We start from the raw sequence: 26,165 nt of genomic DNA, 5'->3' as shown, positions 1-26,165 counted from the left end.
GACAGCAGGCCTATGAGGTCAGTACCTAATCACAGTGGAGGTTAGATTTCTATCTCACTATCTTTCAAGTCCTTTCCCATCTCTATCTTTCTATCTCACCACTGGCCGCTCTCTCGGCTACTGTCTGAGATCCAGTGCTGGGCGAAAGATTCAGATAATATTAGCGAAACATCTGGGTATTAACACACTCAGACACTTATGAGGAGTGCAAAGTGTTGGTTTTTTTGGTTAAAGTAAGTAAGCGAGGGAGGTTTAGCAAGGGCAGCAGTAGGTGTTATGTTTCTAATCAAGCATGGCATTGACTTTATGTTTATTTAGTGCTTATTTATTGTTTACTTAGTCACATTACCTCTGTGCTGCGTCCCCGCGGCGACACAGCTATAATTCACTCCCATAATTAAATATCTGGCTGAAAACTCAAAAGCCTGATTTTCTCCAATTGAATTCCCAATTCCTCACAGATACGCTGCATCAGCTTACAGACTCACTGAGGCTGTGGGTTGGATGATGGTTGGAGATGAGGGGCGAAAGTAAATACAGACGGAGGGGGAGAAAGTGGAAAGATGTTGCAGGAGTGGGGAAAAAGAAGAGTAGCTGAGGAGGTGGGGGGGGGCAGAAATTTCAGAGTGGAGGGAGATAGAGAGGAGCAGAAAGTAAATTAGATGGAGAGAATTAGATCACAGAGAAGCTAAAAGATGTAGATTCTTGTGCCAGGATAACATTTGGCCAAAGCTGTCCTCCTGGGCGTTGTCCAGGCACTTAGAGATGGGTGACACACACTGGCATCTGTGTGTTTGTGTGTCAGAGCAGTGTGTGTGTGTGTGTGTGTGTGTGTGTGTGTGTGTGTGTGTGTGTGTGTGTTTTACGTGTGGACACTAGAGTTTGGAGATTACAGCGAGAGGTGAGGCCAAACTGACAACAGCTGCTGACATACAAACCACATGACACTGATTTATTTTTGATGCCACTTAAATACCCTTTCCTAACCCCTTAACGTACAGACACACTTGTACACACGCGCACGGTTATAAGTCAGTATGATTGATATAAAAGCTGTCATTCTCTCCCTCCGTGCTGTCAGGCTTCTCTTATCTCCATGGTGACACAGTGACAGGGCTCCATCTATTGCAAACACCCCGATAGACACACACTGACACGCAAATACAAATGTACACAAACACACACATGCACAGGCGTATAAATACACATGTAAACGCATGCACAGCCATAAGGCCTACATGCACAAATACAGCCAATTATATTTGCCTGTTGCAATTATTCATTAAGTCCATTCATCTTTTCCCTTTTTGGCTTCATCTTATCTTTGAGGCTGCTGAAGGGACCTTGTTTCTCCACATGGATCATTTAACTTTCATTTGAAGTCCTACGCGTGCACACTCGCACACGCAGCACTCGGAGGCCTCTGATGTTGAAGGCTTCTCCTCAATCACCAACGGCTACATCTGTCATGCAGAGCTCGGGCCCAAAGATTTTGATAGCAGGGAGATTTAAAAGGAGTTACAGCTGCTGATACTCTGGACTGGAATGACAATAGCAGCCCGCCCACACATTAAGCCACACACATACACGCATGATTGCTATTGCGGGATTTTTGCATCAGAAGCTGAAACTTCAGTCGACTGGTCCATCAGCTGTTGGTCAAGTCACAAGGCCAGGAAAAATACAAGAGTGACAGACAGACAGAGAGGAAAGCATGAGGTGAACGCAGTAGTTAAATATGGAATACTACTACCCTCTACTGGACGTAAGTGTAACCTGCAGGAAAGTGTTTCCCTCACTTTCCTCCTTTCACACAGACGCATATCTCCATCTCACGGCACCAGATACGCTGACCACCTTTTCATCAGGCAGAAGGAGTCCTTGGGATTATTGATTCTAACCTTTAAGATCATGAAACACACGACTGATCGTACTTATCTACTTTTCCCTGCACTAAGAAATGGCAAAGAATGTCAATGAAAGCCAAAGAGGGCCAAAGGAATGCCTTTAACTCGAGTCTTTCACATTCCTTCTTTGGTAAATCCTCTCATTAGATGTACACAGCCTGTATAATTGTTCCTTTACAAGCTGAGACCTCACTCAGGAAATACAAGGATTCTTAGCTTCCGGAGCAAACACTGAGCAGCCACATTATTAAAACCACTGACGTCTTCTTAGAATGCAGCGCTTTGCTGGGAAACCTTGGGCCCTGGCATTCATGGGGATGCTACTTTAACACAGCCCCTCATGGCACCCTGCCTCACTCTAACAACTGCTCGAAAACAGCTTGAGGAGCACAACAAAGAGCCCAAAAGTGTTGACCGTGTCGCAAAATTTCCCACATCTTAATCCTATCGATGCAGTGAGGCTCCACTTCACAAAACACAGAACTGAAAGAATCTGCTGCCAGCGTCTCAGCGTTAGACACCACAGGACAGAGATCTCGTGTCCATTTTCTGATGATTCAGAGTTGTTTTGGCAGCATGAAATGAACCTGCAATCTCAAGCAGATGGTTTTAATGCTGTGGTTCATCTGTGTATACTTCACACACTGCAGCACCTCACTCTGCTGTAGTAAGGCTGGCCGTATATCAAAATACGTAAGAATTTGGTCCTTTTCTGTTCAAAGCAAAAAGCTTTTTCTTTACGGCAAAAGAAACTAAATGTGAAAATGTAAATGGCAGGATGCAAATGGAAATTGGATTTAATTTTGAAGCTATATATCAAATGGTAACACAGTCAGTTAGCAATAAAATAAACAAATTCATGAATGCAAAAAAAAGCTGACTGCTCTCAATCAAACAGTATCGGGACAAGGACGAAGCCTGCTTCTCAAGGTGCAGTTACCCCGCCAGGTTAATTATTTTTCATTGAAATAATTGATAGTGATGGATCTTTCTCTCTTTTTCTATTACAGATCTTGTCGAGGTCAGTTCAGCTGTGGGTTGATTTAGTGGTGGGGAAGTCTTTCAATCCTGTCAAGCCTTTTACAAAGAAATATTATGTGCCTTTGGGTAGATCCATAGGTAGAGCTCTTGGAATATGGTGTGACAGAGATGAATAAACACTGAAGGAAAGACATCATTCATTTAAGCTCATACAAGCTAAGTCAACATTTTCCAAAACGGGCACACACCCTAAGGCCTCACACTAACACACACGCAACAATGCACAAGCCAGATCCAACATCCTGTTTTGGCCATACTCTCACATAAAGAGTGGATGTCAGTGTGCATACGTTTAGAGCACACCCTGTTGTCAAACTATTGTCAAATCCATCACAGAGGACTATAAACTCCACATCGTAGTCCCACTTAGGTGAACAAAACGTGCTTAATTGCACCTGATGATTGTCCTTTGAGGTGAAGAGTGGAGGTACATAATAGGCACTTAAAAGGTTTTGAGGAGGGAGGTGTGGCTAAGAATGAACGGAGGATGTCATGAATGATGCCCACTGTGTTTTCTGTGATATCAGATTCCTCATCCACAGAGGCCAGCCCTCCATTTCTTCCCCGCTGCCTGTCTCAGTTAACGGAACAGTGCCCCATTTGGCCACCGGCAAGAACAAAAGAAAACAACTTCAAGAACGTAAATTAAACATATCTGCAGATGCTTCTGACTGTGTGTGTGTGTGTGTGTGTGTGTGTGTGTGTGTGTGTGTGTGTGTGTGTGTGTGTGTGTGTGTGTGTGTGTGTGTGTGTGTGTGTGTGTGTGAGAGAGAGCTCTGCAGGCCCCTGCAGGCAGATTGAATAATTAACAGGGCCGGTGAGCGAGGTAGGGTACCAGGTTGGGTGTTCTGTTACCCCAGCTTCACTCAGCACGAGCATACAGCATTAGATAACCCTATCTATCCACCTGACTTGTGTGCATGTGTGTGTGTGTAGTTTGCTACTTTAGATGATTCTACCATCTGATACCCACAAAACCCTCTTGCTGCTTGGTAACAATTCCCCACAGAAAGCCTATACATCCCCTATCAAACTGAGACTGGCAGCATCAGCTGCTGTAATCAACATCAGGCTTGTCAGGTCTCAAAAACACAGACTGCATGTGCTTTGTCTGTTCAATATCGTTGTACAGTGGTGCTGACAGCGGATATTTCAGAAACCATATCAAACTAAAGATAATACAATATGCCACGACCAGCACTTGGAAAAAAGTTTCAATCATTTTCTGCAAACAAAATATGCAATTTTTATTCAGCATTAGTATTTTGTTTACATTCTATTTACAACAAAGACACACATGACAGAAAAAAGGTGAAGACTGTCATTTTGAAATCAAAGTAAAATAAAATTGAAAAGAAGTGAGTGAATAGACAGCTAATAATTATGTAGGAGGAGAAAGAAAACAAGAACACAAAGACGGCTGAAAACGCTAGGAGGGAAAGAGTGAGTCACAGAATGGACAACAGGAACAAGCACCTTTTGTTGTATTGAACACAAAACAAAAGGTGATCAAGCTGATGAAATACTAACATCACAGGAACAGAGGCATGTCAGACTGCAGGATATGTACAAAAACATTAGGTAATTAAAGGATGCTCATTTACCTATGTGGGCTATAACATTAATACTGGAAAAAAAAAAAAAAAGAAGATATATCTTCTCAAACGCTTTTATTTCTCTGGTCATAGCTTATGTAGCACCTGCAGGCCCACCTACCATGTCCAGCACCTGATGTTATTGATGATGATGATAAAGATGACGATTCAAGTATAAGAGTGTGTTTTCAACAGGGCTGGGTTGGGCAGTGCAAGCATACTGGTAGCTCACAGAGAAAGGAAGATCGTGAAACTTTTAAAGATTTTGGATGTTAAAATTCTCAAAAACTTTTCCTGGTTAAGTGAACATTTCCTCCATGTCTTTTTCATTTACATTGCTGTTTTTGGCTGTGCATGAGGCTTAATTACGTTGGTAAACAATCTTTTTTGCTAGGAAGCCAAAATGCTGTCGCAATTAGCAACTTTTAAAAGCAAATGTCTCGTCGTTGCTGCAAAAACAGTAACAGAAAATACAGTATGTCAAGTGGTTTGATAAATCACCCAGCTGGAGGTCTCCTGTTCATGAGATTTTTATGTCCGATGTCGACGAGCACCTGCCCTTCTGAAATATCCATTAGCAAGATACTGAATCCCCACAAACTCTACAGATACTCTTCCAGCTCACCTTGTACTTTGATCTCGCTGACGGGGGCTTAAGAAAAGAGAATTTCACTGCGGGGATCGGTGTCACTTTGACACATTACTATTCATTGTAAAAGTACCGGGCTTCACCTTTATTGTTGGAACTGCAGCATTCTTTTTCTCCTCTTACACCAATCCCTCATCCACCCATCTGCATGTAAAATTAACTGACATGGCTGCTTAACGCTGGCCAAGAAACAAGAGTGAAATAATGATCATAGAGAAGTCACGGAAGGCAACTTCAGTCTCACTGAAAGAAAAGGACAGACAGAATCCTTTGCATATTTTTGGGCATACAATTTAACTTCACAGAACTAAAAAGTCAGTAATTATTTACCATGACTCTCCGTGGACTAAGACAAACCACATCTGTTTTGTGTCACCCATACAGTCAGTCCGTTGCTGTAAAATGATCCAAAACACTCAAGCGCTGAAACAAGCTCACACATCGGTATTCAAGCATACTGCATACACATATGGTACCATTACAAAAGGCCACATCCAGAATGTGAATCAATCACACTCAGAATTAATGTAATTACGTGGGGTGTGCCTAGTTTGTACATGAACTTCAATAGCAAACAAACAGAGAGAAATGAAGCACAGAGTGGAAATTCCTACCTGAATAGTATCATTTAAAGTTGAATTTGCAACACAAGTTTGAGTTAATATATTTATTAACAATTAACAAATAAATTATGGTGTAAAAAGTCAAGCGTAGCAATGAAAATGGCAATCAAGTGATTATTCTTTACTGAGTAATAAATAGACGAGGGGCGTAGATGCAAGCTATGTGACTAACAAAGCAAGTAATTATCAATCAATAATGCTCGGATTCATCCCTTATCACGTGACTGGACGACCTTCAGCACATTTCTGATCTGGCTCTGCCTATCCATAGTATCCTCAGCAGTTATCAGTGCTGTATCTTTTCAATTTTACATAATCACCTTTTCACACGGATACGCCAAACAAAGTTCAGCAGAGTTATTCTCCAACAGAACAAAAGTCAGTCAGGGGACAATGAGGACACTGCACAGCTAAGTGCAGTCACAAGTTGGCACTACCATGTGAAAAGGGAAAATAGTGCATTTTCATACTGATCAGTCTGACGAACACAGTGAATACTGTGGATAATGCAAGTGCAGAGAGCGCAGACCTGTGCATGCTTACAATACCTACTGCTATCAGCTTTTTTTGTTCCTTTCTGTGAAGGACACAATGTTGGGCAGATGTGAGCTTAGAATAAGGAGTGTATATCTACTAATTGTCACACCACTTACATGTGAAATAAATTAAAAATAAGATAGGTTAAAAAGATCCATCCTTAAAATGTATCTGTACAGTAATAAATAGAAGTATGCTCTATTTACAGTTTACCAGACACTTGCAGTTTGCAGTTAAAAACATTAAATCCCAAATATTTCAAAAGCTGTTGGTTTTCTTGTTTTGTTCTGAGGATGAGGGGTTGGCGCTCAGGATTTCCCCTCTTCATTATCCTTCCACTGGACAGGAAGGCAGGAAGACGATAGAGAACATGCAGATGCACATGTAGAAACAACTTCTTCCAATGTGTCTTTCCTGTGTTTCATCCTCAAAGACGTTCAAATTTAGTGTTGTATTGCTGTAGCTGCTGTTAAATTCGCCTCATCACACATACACATTCACACAGACACACACAGATTTTGAGCACCCAATGCTTTGCTCTGTCCTCACACGATGCATTGTGTATCCTCCAACAGCCTCTTCCATGTTCTGAGTAGCAGTTGCCTCTTGACGCAGACCTAAGAACAGCATTCTTTCCAAGCTTTCATAAAATCACTGAACCAAATCTAGAGCTGAGTCCTTAGGGCAACTTCTTCCTCATTTCTCTTTGCCTCTAAAAACATTAATTTATCTTCTTTTCGCTTTTCAAGGAGCCATTGCGTTTGTGTTTCCCATTGGCCAAGCTCTCGCTATGGCAATGTCCATTGGCCATGTTACCATCATCCCTGATGTTACCTCCTCTGTTGTGGTCCCCGACCTTCCCCCTCAGCAGTCGTACCAACCGCTGCAAGGCAAGGCCTGTTAGAACCATGGCAGCCCCTACAGTAAAAATCACATCCAGCAGGAAATACTGGTAGGGGGACACCTCGTATACAGATGAGCGCAGGTGGTTGGCACCGTTGTGACGGAGTATATAGCTGATCCAGTAAACGGCCCTGGTCACAGGGTGGCCTGGTTGGTCTTTGTGAATGTTGGAGAGAAGACGTGCTTTCTGGCGATACCTAAGTGGCAGTGACACGAGGCGAAGACAATTGCCTTTATGAGCAAGCTTTGCAGGTATAAACATATCAGAGTAAAGCTGATTATGAAGTGAGGGAGAAAAATACAATACTGTATGCACCATGAAGTCAAAGAATTCTGATGCCATAAACAGTCACCAGAGGGCACTGACAAACAATAACACTAATGCACAAAGTATTTGTATGTGTATGCATCAATCAGCCACAACATCAAAACCCCTGACAGGTTAAGTGAGTAAGTCTGTCTCACTACAGAGCAATGTCCTGCTGGGAAACACTGGGTCCTGGGATTCCTAAAGATGTGTCTTTGACATCTTTAACATGGTTAAACATCATTGCAGAGCAAGAACACCCCCATTGGCAAGGTCACTCATGGACTGCAGTGGCCTCCCCCATCAGATATTGTGGACTGCCACCTGTAGCATCCCTGTCTTTATTAAAGAAGTGCTCTCTGACTGATGCCTTTTCAGTTGTTTTATTTTGAAAGACACCGTAAGAGCTAGGACAATAACAGAAAAAGAAAACGAAATATCACATTCATGTTCATATCTTAGCTTGTATACATTTACTGTAATAATAACTCATAGAATAATTGAATTAATCCCAAAATATACACATTATAAACGAACGAGTAATGACCGGACGATACTACAAAAACTCAACCTAGCTAAAACACACAGTCAAAGTCGACACAAAGTCCACAAAACCATCAATAAAAAACGTCACAATTTAAACTACCATAAACTCAAATTAAACAGAAACACACACAAACCTTGTCCCCTTTAGCCAGGTGCTGAATTTTTAAATGGTTTGTCCGTTTTCTATTTCCTAAACTTTCCGTTTTTTACCTACACTCTACACTTTTTGTTGTCAGACGCCATACTCCTTCCTGCCATACAACACTACCAAAATAAAAGCACCCGATTTAACTTAATCAGAAGGAACTTAAATTATAAGAAAAACCGAGATGAACAGATAAAATTTAGGTCATTTACACCACCCCCCCAAAAACTGCTCCAGAAAGACTTGAAGAACACAACAAAGAGCCCAAGGTACTGACCAGAACAAGCCTGAGGTACCGAGACACTACCCTACAACCCAGAAGACCCAAAAGATCCGTTGCCAACATTCTAGAAACCCCACAGGTCATGTGTGTACATACCCCAATAGATTAGGGCTGCTGTAGCATCAAGAAGTTGACCTACACAATATATTCAGGTGGTTTTGATGTTGTGGCTGATCAGTCTACAGTACAAGACAAATCTAACCTGGTGTCCTTGATGACGCTGGTCAGAGCTACGAAGAGGTCTTCCTCCGTCATGTATTTCCAGTGTATCATGATACCCATACCTTTGGCTGCCACACGAGTCATGGTGTCATAATGGTCGCCAAACAAGGGCACACCGACCACCGGCACCCCATGATACATGGCCTCATAGATGCTGTTCAGGCCACCATGGCTCAGGAAGGCCCTCGTGTTTGCATGGCCTAGATGACAGGAAGCACGAGGTTTTGGCATGTTAGGTATTCTGTTCAGTCATTTTTTGACAGGGCACATTTACTGAGTTGGTTTTTCTGGATATTCCAAACACAACAGGATACATTCCACAAAAGGCCGCACATAGAAGCGCTCAGTTCTGCTCTCCACCTGAAGGTTTGTATCATTTAAATAGAAAATTGATCAAAGTACAGTATCTATAAAGGAAGAAATGTGTCGGCAAAAGCTTTCCTTTCTTTACACATGTTCTAATTTCTTTTTAAAGGTGTAATTTAGCTCAAACAAAGAAAAATGTAATTATACTCTCTATCTGGGTGCTATATAGCCATCTGCATATTTTAAAGGCTTACTGAATTTGGAAAGGTTTGGGTGTGGTTCTTGGCTATGGTGCAGTAGGAATGAACAACAAAAAACGTTTTATTACGTCGTCACATTTCAAATGCCTCTCATTGGCCTAGCATGTGGTAAGACATTCAGAACAGTTCAGTATTTGCAGTCTTAGCTAGCAAAGTGCTATTCCACTATCACAGAACACAATGGTAGCTGTCAATATTTGAATGTTGCTGCATATTCCTCATTCCTGCCAGGCACAAAGTGGCTTACACAATCACACGGTATCCATTACTATGGTTAATAAGTAGGCATGGGAAAAACCCAAACCGAACAAAACAGCCACACCCATATTATGAAAATCTTTTGTTTAAACACCCAGGATTAGCTGTATGTCGAAACATGCTGTGAACAAGCACTACAAAGAAATTAAATTTATGAGAGGATGTTTTTAAATAAAGTATCTGGGTTCATCTGATGGGTTTTGTGAGTTCTGTTAACAATATTTCAGTTATATGGTGCAATGCAACACACAATAAATTCACTGAAGGTATATATTATGCATTGTCCCCCTGATGCACTTACCTAATAAGTCATTCTGAGGCATCCAATCAACAAGCTTAGTGTTGTTGCCAAGGTTACTGGGTGGAATGCCAGAAAATCTAAGAAAATGAAAAGGGGACAATGAAGGAAGAGAGAAAAAATGCTGTTAAAGATGATTTCACTTTTGAGCAGAACGTTTCACCACCATAGTATGTAAACAGATTCAGATTGTGGTCGTAAGTTCAGATTTATTTCTAAAAGTCAGGACTGCTGATTATGGTAGAAAAGTGCACACATAGCACTCTGGACATGATAATACTTAATCATAAATTATGCAATGTTTCAGTTTAATACTGAAATGTGTTTAATTTATTGTATTGAAATTACAGGTCTAATTATTTTCCACTAAAGTTTGGGATCTAAATTTGGCCAACTGAATTTGAGCAACTTGAATATATAGAACTTGAATTATTAAAATTTCAATCTGAGATTCAAAATTTGAGAACATTAAAAAAAAAAAAAAAGAAGTTTCAATGAGTTTCTTTCAATTTTATATAGTTGGATTTGGAGACCAAAATTTCAGATAAATTCAGATAAATCTGAGACTTATTTGCTTCCATAGTGCTGCTTTTATAAATGCAAAATGACCATTGTGTAATTCAACAACAGCTAATCAGAATCTGAATTATATTTGTTTTTGCCTTTTTGCCAAGCAAATTTATAAATGCAAGGAATTTGTCCCGACAGATAGTTGCAAAATAATGACAACTGACTTAGTCATAAAGCAATAACTACTGCAAGTCAATAAAAATTTACAGTAGGAAAATAGATAGAATCTGCTATAAAGATGCAAAATATGCTTGTTTTTTTTAAAAATAAATAAAAAGAGCTGTACAGTCTACGCAAGGATGTCATGTCTTTTGTCAGACCTCTGATCAAACAAATACTGATGAGAACTTTCTATCAATTCATTTTTCCAAGGAATGCTTTGACATTTTTCATGTTGCCCTTATCTTTCCTACAAAGCTCAGTGAAAAGATTGGTATCACTCGTATGTCTATTGAGTAACTATGAAACTACAGCCAGCTATGCGCGCACGCATACACACACACACACAAAGCCAATCCTCCTTCAAACACCTTCACTAATTAATACCTTCTGCATAACTGTTTGTACAAGTGAAAACCTTACACTCCAAGTGCCAACCTCTGCCCTCAAGGGAAGGTCTGGAGAGAGTGTGTTAGGACCTGGCCTTTATTTGAATTATACAAACAGATTTCATGGTTTGATAAGGATAAATAAATCCATCCACCAACAGTTTTTGAAACAAACTAACTTACACCGATTCCCTGAAAACTTCATGGTCATGTATGGACTGACTATCTGCATGAACTAAGATATGGCTAATGCAACATTATATTTTTTTGTGCCCTCTATTTTGTATTTCTATGTTTTTTTTTACTTCTTAATTTGATGTTGCCATTTCCTTTAGGTCTTCTTGACACGATGGAGAATGTGACTGATGTGACACTCATTTTTCTTCTTACTTTAAGATGTTTCATCTTTTTTTCTGACTTGTAATCGCTGTTATTGAAACTGTTGACCGATACGGTTTTAGATCCGATTTTTATCTAATCATTAATTTTGTTTACAGTATATACTTTGAGGAGTTTATTTTATTTGTATATCGTGTGCCTTTTCTTTTTTATCTATAGCTGAGTCACCAATCGAAACTTCGCTATGTGAAAACATAATGACAATAGAGATGCTTGATTCTTAGGTTTATGTACTGTCGAATAGTAAACCTTATTTCAACAGAAAACAATGCAGAAAAAGAGCCTTATCATATATTAAAAATGGTGTCATCAGAAAGTTTTTGTTTTTGTTTTGAGCAGAGTGCACTCTGACTCTACTGTTTAACACACAGCAGCACATGCAGCAAGATAAGCTCCAATCACATTTGAGCAGACAGTGGTGTGGAGTAAAATGGTGTCTTCACAGTAGGCTGCTAACTAGTTTGTGAAATACATCAACAACCCCACTATTTTCCCTTTTTAAATAGAAGTCTAACATGTTCATGATGTCAGGTTTGCTATATTAGCAAGTAAGCTAGCTGGCTATAGTTTGTCAGAGTCAGTTTAGTAGCAGATTGAAAAGTTAGCATCTCCTTGTAATACTTATGTAGCTCAGTAGACGACAACGCAGTGGCAGATTGAGTCTGTTCAGTGCCAATTTACACTACTTCGTCACAAAGTTGGTGAGATTCTATGTGGGAAAGCAATTAAAAATGCCCCCATCTTTAATTCCAGTGTAACAACCATCGTGTCATTCATTGCTTAATTTGCTGTATACCCTAGCTAGTAAATCATGAAGCTATGTATAGCTTGTCAGTTGAGTGGACGGTAATGTTTTAGCATTTTATATCCTTTCTTATCATGCATGGTAACAATAACAGGATGTCTAACTAGTGCTCACTTACATGAAAAAATGCTCACAACACACCGTTCAGTATAGCCACTAAACCAAACAATCTGCTGGTAATAAAATTTTAAAAATCTGGTTTTCCACCAGATACAAAGCAAGCTTTCCCTGAGTGTTAATAGCAGAGGCACTACTCATGGCTTGATTCGGCAGAAGCCAACAATCAATTACTGTTTGTGACGGACATACATTAACAGTAATATTTTGCTTAAGATGACATTTTGTTAAGAAAATATTTCACATTGGAGTCAAATCTGCTGAAACAACATTTCAGAACACATTTGTAATATGAGTTTCATGGCTAGCTTGATGGAGCAAAGACTGCGTGGTTTAGTGAATAAAATACAAGATACCATGGACTCATTTTTGATACATGTAAAAAGACAGTTTAATCTTTAGTGAATATTAGGCTATTTAGAATAGAACATGTAACTCCAAGCAATCTGGTTGGAGCTCCTATACAAATATTCAGCTAGCACGCTTTTTTATATTTATATGTGTAAAACATGTGTTTATGTGTAAGTAAAACCAGCCAATATATTAATATCAGATATTTATTTGTTCGTTCTTTTACTTTACCAGCCCCAAAAAGCCAATGTGGGTCAGGCTCTAGTTTTAACATTACTACTGCTGTACATGCACAGTGAAGATGCACTGTGTGTATTCCACGTACATGAGCTTAAACAAATGGGAATTCAAAGTTGATCTCTTTATCCTTAAACAAAACAGGAGAAGGGCTTTGCTGGTGCTCACAGACTTTCAGGCTTCAACCCTGCATCTTATACTGGTTATGGTGAATGTGTACAGTGTTACGTGTATGCATGTGGTGTCTTGTCTTGCTTGCGTGTGAGGAAGTATTTCCACACAGAAAGCAAATGCTTGCTACATTACGACCCCCATCTGTCCATCTCTGACTACTTCCCTCCCTAACCCAAACTCTTTTATCTCACTTTCTCCCTTCAACAAAGCACCAATTCACTGTCTTGCCAATCAAAGCCTACATTCATGGAGCCTGTTATCAATGACATGATTCATTTGGCGTCGTCCTTGTCCCTCTCATCAGTCCTCTTCCATTTCTATGCTCCCTGTTCGGAAGCCACATTACCATACACTAAGTCCTGGGGTTCAAAGAGCTACAAGTTAAGTTGAGCCATTCTCCTGTGGAAGTTCACGAACCACACTGACAATTTACCACATCATGCAGTACTTTTTGCTCAGTGTACCAAAACTATGACAAACTTACTGACCCTCATCTAATTCCAAGCAATACCTGCAGCCACAATCTCAATCTCTAAGGTCCTGTCAAGGCATTCCATCCAGCCCATTGTCAAACCTCTTAAAGTTTGTACAACAGTGACTTTTAGCATGCTAGGTTGCTAAGAAAGTCGCATCTCATGCATCTTCCGTCCCCTCTGCTGTATACAACGCCGTTATCAGCAAAATTTAAGAATAGCAGCCAGACAACTAAACTACCCTCAAATTCAGGAAGACATGTGTAAGTATAAGGCTTTACTAAATAACCAGACCAATCATGGAAACAGTTTATTATGCATGTAATAAAAGAAGACATATTCCACCTTGAGCTTTGATATTTTTCTTCCTTTCTTATAAAAAAAAAAAATCTGTTGTCAGCCATCTATACAAGCAACGCATAATTTACTCCTCTGCATTAGATCTACTTAAACTTATATGAAACAAAAGAACATAACATGTTGCATTTTCTCTCCTATTTTCATGATTCTCTTTTCATGAACTACACAAATCTCCAACAATATAACCCTCTATCTAAGGTCTGAAGAGTTTGCTGGTGGGGTCAGCAAGTAACATTGCCCACCACAAGTATTGTGAGAACAACTGTGATATCATTGTTATGAGTCAGCAATGCATTAACGGAACCAGATGCTGTTGACGGTAGTCAATAAGAAAACAGGCTTTAAAGTTTTGTAAAACTTCAGTAGAATTAAATGAGACCTTGTCTGTAGTTTAAAAACTAAGTCAAAATTAAAAGTTAATTTTTGATCCAAAACAACAAAAACTATACTTGAAAAGAACTGTAATTGTTCTGGCACAGACACCTAATGAAAGGTTTCTTGGTCATTTTGTCAGTTATGATGTCACTGTAAACTGATGCTTGGATAAATGAAGCCCTTACACAACCTCTGCACTACACACAGATACATCACACACCTGCGGAAAATTCAGGTTTGGGAACAGAGCTTCTTTATGTACTATGGCAAAGGGCTATGTTCTTGCAATCTATATTGCAGAATAGAGTGATAGATTCAAACCACTCAATTTGTTTGACTAATTCACTATTCTATAAACACATAAGGGATCAAAATTAGACAAAAACAGTGTCACTCAATGTGGTCAATGAATCACAAACTCCTACAAAAACTGAGATAAGAGTGAAGGTTTAACAGGTTCATGCAAAGAATATGAAAGCGCTGTGCAAGCAACTAGCCTTCACTGTTCTCCTCTCTTTATCAGTCCAACTTTCTGTCCTCTTATTTTCAGCATTTTCTGCTGCTAGGGTCACAGTTAGTGGGGCACTGCTGAGGGATTGTCTCAATGATTGCAAAAAAGATTAACCATTAATCATGCCTTTCTTTCTCACTGGAAAAGCAAACAACATTCTAGATAACTCACTGCAAAGAATGTCTTGCTATAAAGATATCCTAAATTTATCAACATTTGCATCCTATAACAGAATATCATGAAGAATACTGTGAAGGAGGAATGTCAGTGTGTTTCTTGAGAGGTCACTGTCCATCTGTTTTATTGTCTTATTGTTTATCTGTGTATCATTATGATACACAAATAAATACACAAATAAACAATATATTTGCTTTATACAACTTTAAATTGTGTATGGCTGCTACTTTGGCCAGGTCTCCCTCATGAAAGAGATCTCAACAGGACTTCCTGGTTAAATAAAAGTAAATAAACAAATAATAAACAGACACCTACACAGACTCTGCAATAACTCTATAGTCCTAATCATACACGTACTTTGACTGTCACGTGGCGATAATTATGAGATCTTGTCAGACCTGTGTAGCCAACAGTGCAGTAATATGTAGTTATATAACTGTATGTTTATAAGTGAGACACAAAGCACATTTACTGACCAAACATTCTGGATAAATCACTTCTGATTTTGTGACTGGACTAAACCCTAAAAGTATTTTCACTATTAAAATGAGAAGGCCTCGTCATTAGTTTCTGTACGTTGTCCGGAGGCAAGATGGTAGTGTCTGGAGTTCAAGATCCAGTACTCATGTCTGTTTGATCAACTGGATAACCTCAGAAAACACCCTGGAGCTTATGTGAGGAGAGGACGGACTTTGACCTCTAGAGGCAGCCTGCCTCAGGGAAAAAACGTGTTGTCTTTATTATACGTGTCATAGAAAGACAACGTGTTGTCTTTATTATAAGTCATAGCAGCCTTCTAAAGCTGGAAGTCAAAATGAAAAAAAAAAGATTACATACTCCGTCCTGTGACATTCAAAACCCTGTGAATGCTGAGTGGGGGATTGTCGGTAACTTGAGGCTCACTACGTTAGAAAGTCCTGTTCACATCTGTCACAGTGACAGCTGTGTATGAGCAGGACAACATTACCTCCAGATGACACGCTGGGGCAGCCTGGCAAGGGCTCCTGCCAGTTTGTGAGCAATGTCATGGGAAAGGTACTTGACGCCGGCTCCAAAGGACACAACCACAAAGCCATGCTCCGCTGTGTCATTCACCCAGGCCTCAAAATCCTGTGGGAATAGGAAAACAATGACTGTAAGAGCTATAGAATATGCCTCAGAGTCTGCATGCCTGTGAAACAATATTTGCAATAATACTATGCAGCATTTCGATGCAATATTTGTGCCTGAACTGCATTTTCATCTTCCTTCTCTTGTTTTTTTCCTTCTACGTGCAATGAAATCATTTGAATGACTCACAATGTGTATAACTGCAGTCTAACATCTTTGCCAGGTTTTTTTTTTTACTCCTCTGAAAGTAAATACTTGACATCAATAAACCACTGTCTTCGCATAAACTTTGAACACTGTGGTTATCTTTTCCCCTTTTCTGCCACACCTACATGAAGATAAAATTTATGGTCCTGATTCAGCTGTGTCTATTGCACACTCATTCTCCGTATGATTTACAGGATAACGGCCAACTGTGGGGTGATGTCATAAAACTCACAGAATTTGGTCACATTAATGAGCATGCTGTACACTGAAAATGTTGAATGAAGATGGAAAACGAAGAAGATAGGGTCAGAGGCTTTCAAACTATAAACCAATAAAGTAATTATGCTGAAGTACATGACAAGTTCATTCGTTAATCATCACTTTTTAACTGGTGCAGACTATAGAAACATATGCTTAAATTCAAATCTGGAATTTTTATAAAAACAGGAAAACTCGTCTATTGTTGATTAGGGACTACTGTCTAGAAAGTCACTAATTTTCAGCCTTACTTTCAATCAGATGAGAAAAAAACTAAAATTTTATTATTATTTCTTCTCCTGTAAATGCAGCATTATTTAGGTTTCATGAAATATATTTGAAATTTGCTTTCCCGAGAGATCAGCACCGCTTTAAGTGCTGTTCAATTCTGTATCTGTGTATATATGACCTTGAGAACAAATATAGAGATGAAAACACACAAATGCTGGTGTATTAAGTTGACAAAACAACTTGAAAAAATGTAAGTAATAATCAAAAAAACAATAAACAATCATTTAACAGCAGCATTCACATCACACGTTCTCATCTAATCCTGTATCATATTAGCATAAAAATGGTCAGGTCGCCTAAAATGATCACAAGCAATATCTCTTCGTTGGTATCTAGTCATGCACACACTTTTGTTTGTGCCGGGCTTTTGATAAATCTAACACTTGTATAACAGACGTAAAAATAAATTCTTTTTCTCAAAGAAACTCCGCAGCAGAATGTTTCTCTTGAATAGTAAATGGTATGCACTTATATAGCACCTTTCAGCCTCAGCTGTATTCTACAGAGGGCTGTGCAATGTGTTCTTCATTCACACACATCAATGGTGGTGGAGCTGCCAGGCAAGGTGCTCGCCTACCAGCAAGAGCAACTTCAAGTTCAGCATTTTAAAGGAGGGCTCAGGGGGGTCAAACAACCAACTCACTGTACAACCTAAACCACAGCCCCACAAAAAGTAAACAACAAAGAGCTGTTTTCATTTAAACTATTTTCACTGGAAGCCATACCCAGGCCAACAGTTGGCTCTGTAGGAGAATGAAATCATGAGCATTGACTGAGTTGACATCAAGCTGGAGTATAGTTATTGTGAAAGAGGTGCTGAGCCAAGATGATGTGTCCAAGTTAACTCGTTTTTGGACAATCCTGTATTTTCTTAAAGCCACATCCTATATTTCAGAGCTTCAAGCCATAATTACTACTTGGGTGTTGAACAGCATTTACAAGTGTGAAACTGGCAAATACGGTAATATCCCCATGAAGTCAGTGCATGTTAGCTCATCACACAGTCAGGAAGAAAACAGTAACTATCTCATTGGAAAACAAACATCTTATGAGCACTGTTTGAATGTTTGATATAAGATCCCGATTACATTTTTCTCAATGCTGTCTTTTTTCAGTGTTATACCAACAAATATTTGCTGGAATATTTAAAATGTCAGCACCACAGTTACAACAAAAGGAATGAGGCCTGCAAAATTCATTGGTTTCTACCAGCTGACAGCTACTCTGAGGTGATGAAAACTAGAGACATGACATGCCTCTAGAAAAATGAAAGCAGTAGTATTGTCCTCCTCCACGCTGTTCTAGGATGTACTCACAGAAGTTTGACATTACCTCGTGAATCTGCATCTAGAAACCTCTAGTAATGTGGTACCATTGGGGTATAAGATATTGCGCATTTGGGCGTGTACACAGGTGAATTAGGGATGTAAGCAGTCCACCATGTAGTAAAATACTGATTGTATTGTAACATGTTGAGTGAAGATATACTGCCTGACAGTAGCTGAGGACTGATCAGGGAGCAGCCATGTTGGAGGAACAGGAGGGAGAGGGAGGCTAACGGTCCAGCTGCAGCAGCTAAGGTCGGCCCTGGCACTGACCAACCTCAGGGGCACACTGGGCTCTGTGTCCCGGCAGCACAGCCCTACTGTCCCTACAACGCAGCCTCAGTGACCCCATAAAAGAGTCTCAGTGTCCCCAGAGTTCTGCCCAGAACAATGACCTCGTTCTCCCTCCACTTCCATTATAACTCCCTCCATACAACACAGCACAATGCGCCCCATTGGCCAGACTGGCATTCCTAAAGCCCCCAGCAGCAGATACCGACGGCCCGCGCTCAGCGTCCAAACGCTGGACGAACCCCCCATCACTACCCGCCTCTGCTCTCCATGAATCTCCTCCCTCTCTGCTAAAAATCCACCATGTCCATTCAACCCAAACCCATCCTCACCCCAGTCCCGTCTATAAAGGCGCGCTTTGTCACAGGACGTGATAATAAGATATACCAAGTGATTAAATAGACAATGGGGACAAGCAAGGGTAGACACAAAAAGTATTGGTCCGGCTGTGAGGACAGGAGGGAGGAAATAGCACGACGAGACAAGAAAGCAGCGAGACGAGCTAATGGGAAGAAATTTGTTGCAAGTGAACTGATGGTGAGATTCAACGAATGCTATCGCTAAATTTTTGGAGGTGTAACAAGTGGGCATTTGCATGACATATCAATTACTCTGTGCAACTATTTTAAATATCAAATAATCGATTAAGTCGTCTTAATAAACAAAAACGCCAGTGATTTGCTGGTTATGCTTCTCAAACATGAGGATTTCATGCTTTTCTCAGAAAGTCACTAAAAATATATTTCGGTTTTTCAAAACAAAACAGGGCATTTTAAAACAGCACCACCCACTGCCAGAGATTGTTGCTATTTTGTGAGAATTGGTGAACAAAACGATTGATTGAGAAAACAATTGCAGTTGAATGCAGATTAATCCATCATTATCTCTTTTGGAAATGATAAATTCTTTTCAGAACAAGAAATTTCCCCAAGGAGATGAATCAATTATCCATCTATCCATCCATCCAAAAGAATTACACTGAGTACATAACAGGTTCTAACTGCTGCATTTACGTTAAATCTCTCGAGATCCCTTTGGGTGCACACACAGAATGCACACATGCTGACAGAGGAAATGCCCCAAATATCTGTGTTTCTAAGAGGACTGGTGCAAATGGTTGACTAATAAATAAATAAATAAATAATCTATGCAAAAAAACAGTGTGAAAGTGCTTGCACCACACGTGAATATAAATGGATACAATTCTTCCAAGTCAGTGAAGGGCCTGGGGAACAATATGGGCCTCCGTCCTGTCTGTGAAGCCACATATTTGCATAATGGCAAAGTCGAACCCTGCCTCTGTGAATTACTCATTTTACTATAGTACTTCTGTCGCAAGAGTCTTAAGCATTCACTTTGTGTTTGGCCACTCACAGTGGCCCCTGTAAGCACTACGTGAAGACAGCTTTATGATTTTAGTATGTGCACCTAGAAATGAACTGTAAAATACACTTAATACTGTAGCATGAAATGAAACGCTTGCAAATTTGTCAGTCAGACATTTTGTCATTAGGTGTATACTCCCATAGTTACAACTTTAACAACTCTGGGTGTGGGCCATTGTGGCTAATGTTTCAAAACACTGAGCAGGACTGATTTATGATTTTAAGTCAGCGCAATAAATTACTTCGATACCACAAAAAAATAATCCCTGACTGACTCACCCTGTGTGTGTCAGCTGTGTGTCTTGCTTGGTACTGACCTGTGGCAGTGGGTTGGGGGGCTTAGTGAGGATGCCCCCGATGTACACCACATGTGGAAGGGTGGGTCTGGGGAACTCCAGAGCCATGTCAGTGCAGAGCATCCACAGCCGGCTGCCCTGCACCAAGTCAGCCATGGCCACTTGAGGCTTTACTCCATGTTTCTTCATAATCCGGTCATACTTGGGTAATGCAATGTAATGGACTCCAAAGCGTTGCACCAGGTAAACAGCTGTGTTCGCGATCCTCTGCATCAGGGACATGCGGTCTGTCAGCAATGAGTTGAATTCGGGTACGTATGATAACGGGGCTGGAGCTCCAACCTCTGCAGGGTACCACAGGCCTGTGCTGAACACAGCATATTTCACACCCAGGATGTGAGCGATCACAAAACCGCACATTTCATTTGGGTCCACTAGCAGCAGGTCAAACTTGGCCTCTTTCAGGCGGTTCATTACTTCAACGTTGCCCACAACAGCGTCACAGTTCTGAGAGTAGTGGTCAAGAATGTCAAACAGTTCCAGAAACGTCAGGCGGCCTGAGAAGATGTTGGTGACTTTGGATTGGAGGAAATTGTCGGCCGTGGTGCTGTTAAAGATCCCTGGATAGCGCTGCAAATGGTAGTAAGGAGAGGGGGGGACCTCGCGGCCCTCTGAAATTAGAAAATGGGTCTCATGGCCCTCTTGGTGTAGAGCCGTGGCCAGCGTCTTGAAGATGTAGAGATGGGACTCAAACATGATGGGTGGGACCACGATCACTTTAGCAGCCCATGTAGCACTGGGACTCCATGTGAGGAGGCCGAGGAGGAGTAGTGAGGAGGGTAGTAGCATGGCTGAAATCATTTTAGAAAATGGGACATGTTAGCAGAGTAAGACATCAAAATGAAAGCATGGGACAGAAAACACAACATAGTGTCATAGTACAAATATTAACCACTACTGCTCTGCAGACAAAAACATTTGTGATTATAAATGGTTAAAGAAATGTACCATACATTATACTGTAAGCACTGTTTGAATGGGGTGAAACATTGTATTTCTTGCATCTTCAGGGATGGGCCTAACATAGAATTACAGGTCTGGACCGACACCAAGAGAAAGAACAGCTTATTAGAGGTCATCAGTTTGTTGTCTCAGAGTTGTACCTGCTCTGTGAACCTTACTCTGGAACATCTTTTATGAGTCACCTGATGGAAGGAGCCAATAGTCGACAATCTCCTTTATTATTCACCAAATCTCAAGTCTGGAAATGAATTCAGTGGTGCCAAACTTGAATGCAGTTCTCTCATATATGCTAAGTGGTACTGATAGAATGCAAGGTATTTGTGCTGTTGCATATGTTGTAGCCTCATAAATGTACTTTTCCTGATGACTTTTTTCAAACGATTTTAAATCCACCCCTTCATGCTTCCTCACTCTGTGCACGACCGTCACTGACATGGTGTGGGTAGCACCAACGTCATTCTAAACCTCCGTTCGCTCTATTCACAAACGCAAGCACAAAGAACCATTATCATGCCACCATGTCATAGCCTGAGCCCGCCTACAATCACTCTTTCGCTTGCTTGGATTAATGATCAACACAGGAAAGCTCTTTAAGGAGAGTCATCGCTTATCCAGATTTTACTAACAAACAAAGACTAAAGAAGACACTCTTTCCACAAGGTGCTACACCTGAAGGAATGTGTTGACATTTAGGGGAAAATGAATTAATTGAGCTACGCGAGTATGAGCAAACTGTGTATTTGTGGCTTTGGAACCAAAAGATACAGAACGAAGCCACGATTAAAACAAAAGACGATTCTTGAAATTCCAACATAGCAAAATGAGTTGTCCACAGATCATTAGTGTAACGCTGTATTGCAGTACATGGATTAGTCCACATCTTCTTCTAGAGCATTGGACAGTTCATACATTCTTCCATCGAGCTGAAGCTCCTCTAGGTGTGGATTTGACTCTACATCTTCAAGCGTCAGACTGAGAACCTGTCAAGAGCACACCTTGCCTCTTGTTCACTGAACCAGTGAAAGTAAAAAGTTACTTCCTTTTGTCAGCCGCACAAGATATCTGTCACATTCTGCTTTATCACTGGATGAGTAATATCGCATGAGTACTATCATGACAATTACCATTAGTCTGAAATCTACATCGAGTGTTGTTGTTGTTTCTGTTGAACATGTCCTGATCTCCTCTACACACAATTATAATGTACATCAGTCACCTGTCTGACTCACAGCATGGAGTGTCTCTGTTCAAAACGCTGAGGCCTGGTACCAGAAGGACTCAAGGTGGCCACCATTTTGTTTAGCATTGTCCTGAGTATATCGTTACAAACACTTCTCAGCCCAGACTGTTGACCGTATCTATAGAAACCAGCCACTGTCTACTGACGACTGTGATGCGTCATGACTTGGGTTACTAACAAGGGAGTCTGGTTACCCAGCACACAGCGACAGCTGAGGAAATTATCTGGATTGAAAGAATTAAAAGGATACGAAATGATAAGACAAAGACAAAAGACATGACAATGTCTTAAAAGAACGTGGGCATTTCTGACAACATTTCTGAGCAAAGTTGTTAATAGTGTGCACTGTAACGGTCAGCAGGTGACAGCTTGGACATACATCTGTGCAGTGTTGATACTGTTATATATCGCTTATCTTATCAACTAAAATGCCATTAAATGATAAAAAAAATGTATAGTATAGTATAAATACATGTCGAATAGAATCTATATCCAACGCCTCCATTTGATTGTACATCACATATAGATTACTATGAATTTATATCAGCATTGAATACATTAATATCAACATACAAACATGGCTATAAGAAAAATGGAGTCTTCAAGATATATTTCTGTTTCATGAAAATCAGATTTTTTTCTCTCATGTCTAACTGAGAAACACATTGCGCTGAACATTAACTGAAATATTCTATATGATTGTAGAAGCATGTGCTGCACTGCGCTTTAGGTCACATGCTACTGATGTTGTGATATTGATTTTTACCATCCTAGTCTGCTTTAAAGTCCACAGTTCAGACTCTAAGAACTGCATGTAATTCTATCAATCCCACATTTAAAGTATCTCACAGACCTAAAAATATCCTGTAAATGAGTTCTAGTGTAGACCAGTGAACTATACAAAAGCCTCTATTCTGTGCAGAAGTGAGAAAGAAAACAGCATAATTGGCATTTTTTGCATATCCATCATATTTGCTTCAACAAACAAAATGTCAATGATTATAAATCATAACGCTGTAATCATATTAAATTAATTGACTTGCATTACAGCTTTCTGTCGGGTATTACTGAAAATCAAGCCAATTACAGCTTCGACAGGAAGAATTTTCATCCATTCAGACACAAGACGGTAATTGTACGGTGATTAACACTGTCTAATACCATAATCTAGACTAACATTTTCTTGATTTCGCTCAGCGGGAGGAGCAGTCTTGCTGCTTCCACAGTGGGGGTTCATTAGCTCAGCGCACCCTGCTGAGAGGGGAGATGTGACGTCCGGGAACTGATAGTAAGTCAAACACCGGGCAGCCCAAACTATTTATTTTGCCTCATATCTTTAAAGTGGAGTGAGATAAACTAATCTTACGTTTGTTTGCTGCTAAAGAACCCAACTGGGGCACTTGAAGGACAAGACTGACTACTTTCAAGAAGTAGCACTTGAATTTAAAATAAATTAAAGACAAACACTGTAGTTACAAAATGGGTTTAGACACGGATCATGTCAGCTTTGAAGTCAAGCTCACAGCTTGGAGACAGATTTATAACCTGCCAAAAGCTTTATGGCGTGGTGAAATCATTAACTGCAGCAGGACTTTTTTATCATATCAAAAGTAAAATCCTGATAATGAAATCCAGCATTCCAGCACATAGCCAGGCCCGACGGCTGCATATCAGCACGAACAACAAAAAAATCTCAGGGCATGCATGTGCGAAAATAAACATTCAGTCAAAAAAGGTTAGCGACAATATGTGACAAATAAGACTTGGTACTCTTACCTCTAAGATGAAAGAGGGCACCAGAACACTTCACAGATAAGTTAAGCAAAGGTCAAGAGTCTTTAGAGCTGGAATTTTGGTGAAAAAAAAATGTAAGTGGAAAAAAAAACACTTGACTTTCCCATGTCAGAGCACAAGGGATGCTGTTTACAATGGCAACATGGGCGCTCTGCAGGCCCTGATCTCTTAAAGCTTCATCAGCGTCTGACAGAACAGGTCCACTGGATATAGATAAAGGCAAGTAGTAAATTTCATCAGGGGAGATTACTCATTGCTACATAAGAAAGAGAATATCATTGCAAAATGGACGACATGGCCTTTAGCATTAGGAATCCTCTAATTCAGACCAACAGTCCTGGGCTTTGTTGTTTTTTGTTGTTGTTGCGCAACCCAGATATAAATTCAAAATTCTACTTAAATCTGATACACTCTTTCTCCTCAACTTTTTTTTTAAGCACGTGACTGCTGACTTTGACTTACTACTTCTTTGTTTTCATAATGTTGACGCCTTTGAAACACTACAATACATGAACACACAAGAACAGGTCAGACAGGCTCCAACCTTCCAAGATTGACTACTTGGTACACCAAATAAACAATAAAGAAGGCACTGCAGTCGTTTCCAGTAAAATTCCAGCAACTAAGCACAGCATCTCATTAATATAATGTATCGCAAATAAAGGAGCCCCAATGAACAGCTAGTAAAGCCTTCATGTGCGCTTTAAAAGAACATTTAACAGTCTTAATGTGCAGGTAAACAGTTTCTCAAGTATGGCAGGCTGTCTCAATCTAGGTGGATTTATCCTTTGATCCCATAGAATAAGGGTTGGCTTTGGGCAAAGTCACCTCAGGACGCAAACACACAGTCTGAGTGTTAAAGGAATGCCACCAGGAAGTTCTGCAGGATAGAATTAATCTGAATCACCATCCAGTTCTGGCAGTGACTTGCATATCTGAAAGGAAGCTATGCAGTCACAGCTCGTAATTTTTTTTAAAAACATCATGTCATCAATTTCCACCTGTTGGTGTAACATGATTGGTCAAACAGGTGCCCTGGTGTTTGATCAATAAAGAAGAAAAAAAGTAAAAGAGAAATCCTGTTTTCAGGTCATTTCAGGTTTTGAGTTGTGACTTTCAGGTCACAAAGGACAGCACACTGTCGCCTTCCTACAGATATAATGGAACAATATAGTGCTACGTATAAAGTTTCCTATCAGTCTGATAAGAAATTCAAGCTGGCAGTGGAGTTTGGCAAGATGACTGAAGTGGATAAAAAAAAAGAAAAGGTCAAACATATAACCTTAAGTTTGTTCAGACATTTCAGAGAACAAAATCAGCAGACCAGAAGTAGTAGGATTTCTTAAGTAAAACTTTCCCCTCACTGATTATATCTAAGACTGCCATAAAATCTCAACGAAAAATAAAATAAAACCCAAATGAACTCACAAATACGAATTCTGTATCCGCCGGTAGTGACATTCTCGATTGAGGGAAAGTTCCTGAACGCAACACAGCAACCTGACTACGCCTGCATCTCCGGTGTTGGAAGAGGGGAGGCGGTTTCGACTGTCGCACCTGTCTCGAGCAAACTGAAATAACATCCAAATAACGCCAAAATCCTAATTGTCCCCTTGCACAATATTAGTTAAAAGTATGAAACAAGGCTGCTTAAAAAAAAGAGTGAAAATGAGCAGTTCGGTTGAGTTATCCGGCTTGAGTTCACAGTACACCTGTTGTAATATACGCACTTAATTCGCCTGCGTCTGCCTTACCTTGACACTTGTGTGTAGCTCTGTTTGAGCAACCTGAAGTAGTCCTGGCAGAATTTAAAGTGTCGGGGAAACAGAACACAAAATAAAAGGGGCCCAGGACTTAGAAAAAGTGCCTGTAAAGTAAAAAGGGTCCCCGGGAACCGAATACGAGCGGAGGGAGCATTAGAGTCGAAGTCCCTTTCACAGGGGTGGTGAAAGGCGGGACTATGTTGCA

The 26,165-nt window shown here is 40.2% G+C and overlaps 1 protein-coding gene across 3 annotated transcripts; it reads right to left on the bottom strand.

The window, feature by feature from the left end:
• Positions 1-4,169: 4,169 nt before the first annotated feature.
• Positions 4,170-26,165, bottom strand: ugt8 (UDP glycosyltransferase 8). Of its 3 annotated transcripts, none has more exons than XM_022216026.2 (6): positions 25,952-26,165; positions 20,162-20,991; positions 15,945-16,087; positions 9,884-9,960; positions 8,739-8,958; positions 4,170-7,452 (listed from the first exon to the last, which is right to left on the bottom strand). In XM_022216026.2, exons 2-6 carry the CDS (start codon positions 20,987-20,989, stop codon positions 7,074-7,076), a joined length of 1,647 nt encoding a protein of 548 aa, XP_022071718.1. In that variant the 5' UTR covers positions 20,990-20,991; positions 25,952-26,165; the 3' UTR covers positions 4,170-7,073. The 3 variants fall into 3 exon arrangements, with proteins under 3 accessions (XP_022071718.1, XP_051801288.1, XP_051801287.1); XM_051945328.1 differs by lacking the exon at positions 25,952-26,165 and adding an exon at positions 25,626-25,646; XM_051945327.1 differs by lacking the exon at positions 25,952-26,165 and adding an exon at positions 24,180-24,318.

This window comes from Acanthochromis polyacanthus, chromosome 3 (genome assembly GCF_021347895.1).
Source record: "Acanthochromis polyacanthus isolate Apoly-LR-REF ecotype Palm Island chromosome 3, KAUST_Apoly_ChrSc, whole genome shotgun sequence".
NCBI classification, from domain to species: Eukaryota; Metazoa; Chordata; class Actinopteri; family Pomacentridae; genus Acanthochromis; species Acanthochromis polyacanthus.
The sequence above is the reverse complement of the archived record's forward strand: the minus strand, read 5'-3'. Positions and strand labels throughout refer to the sequence as shown.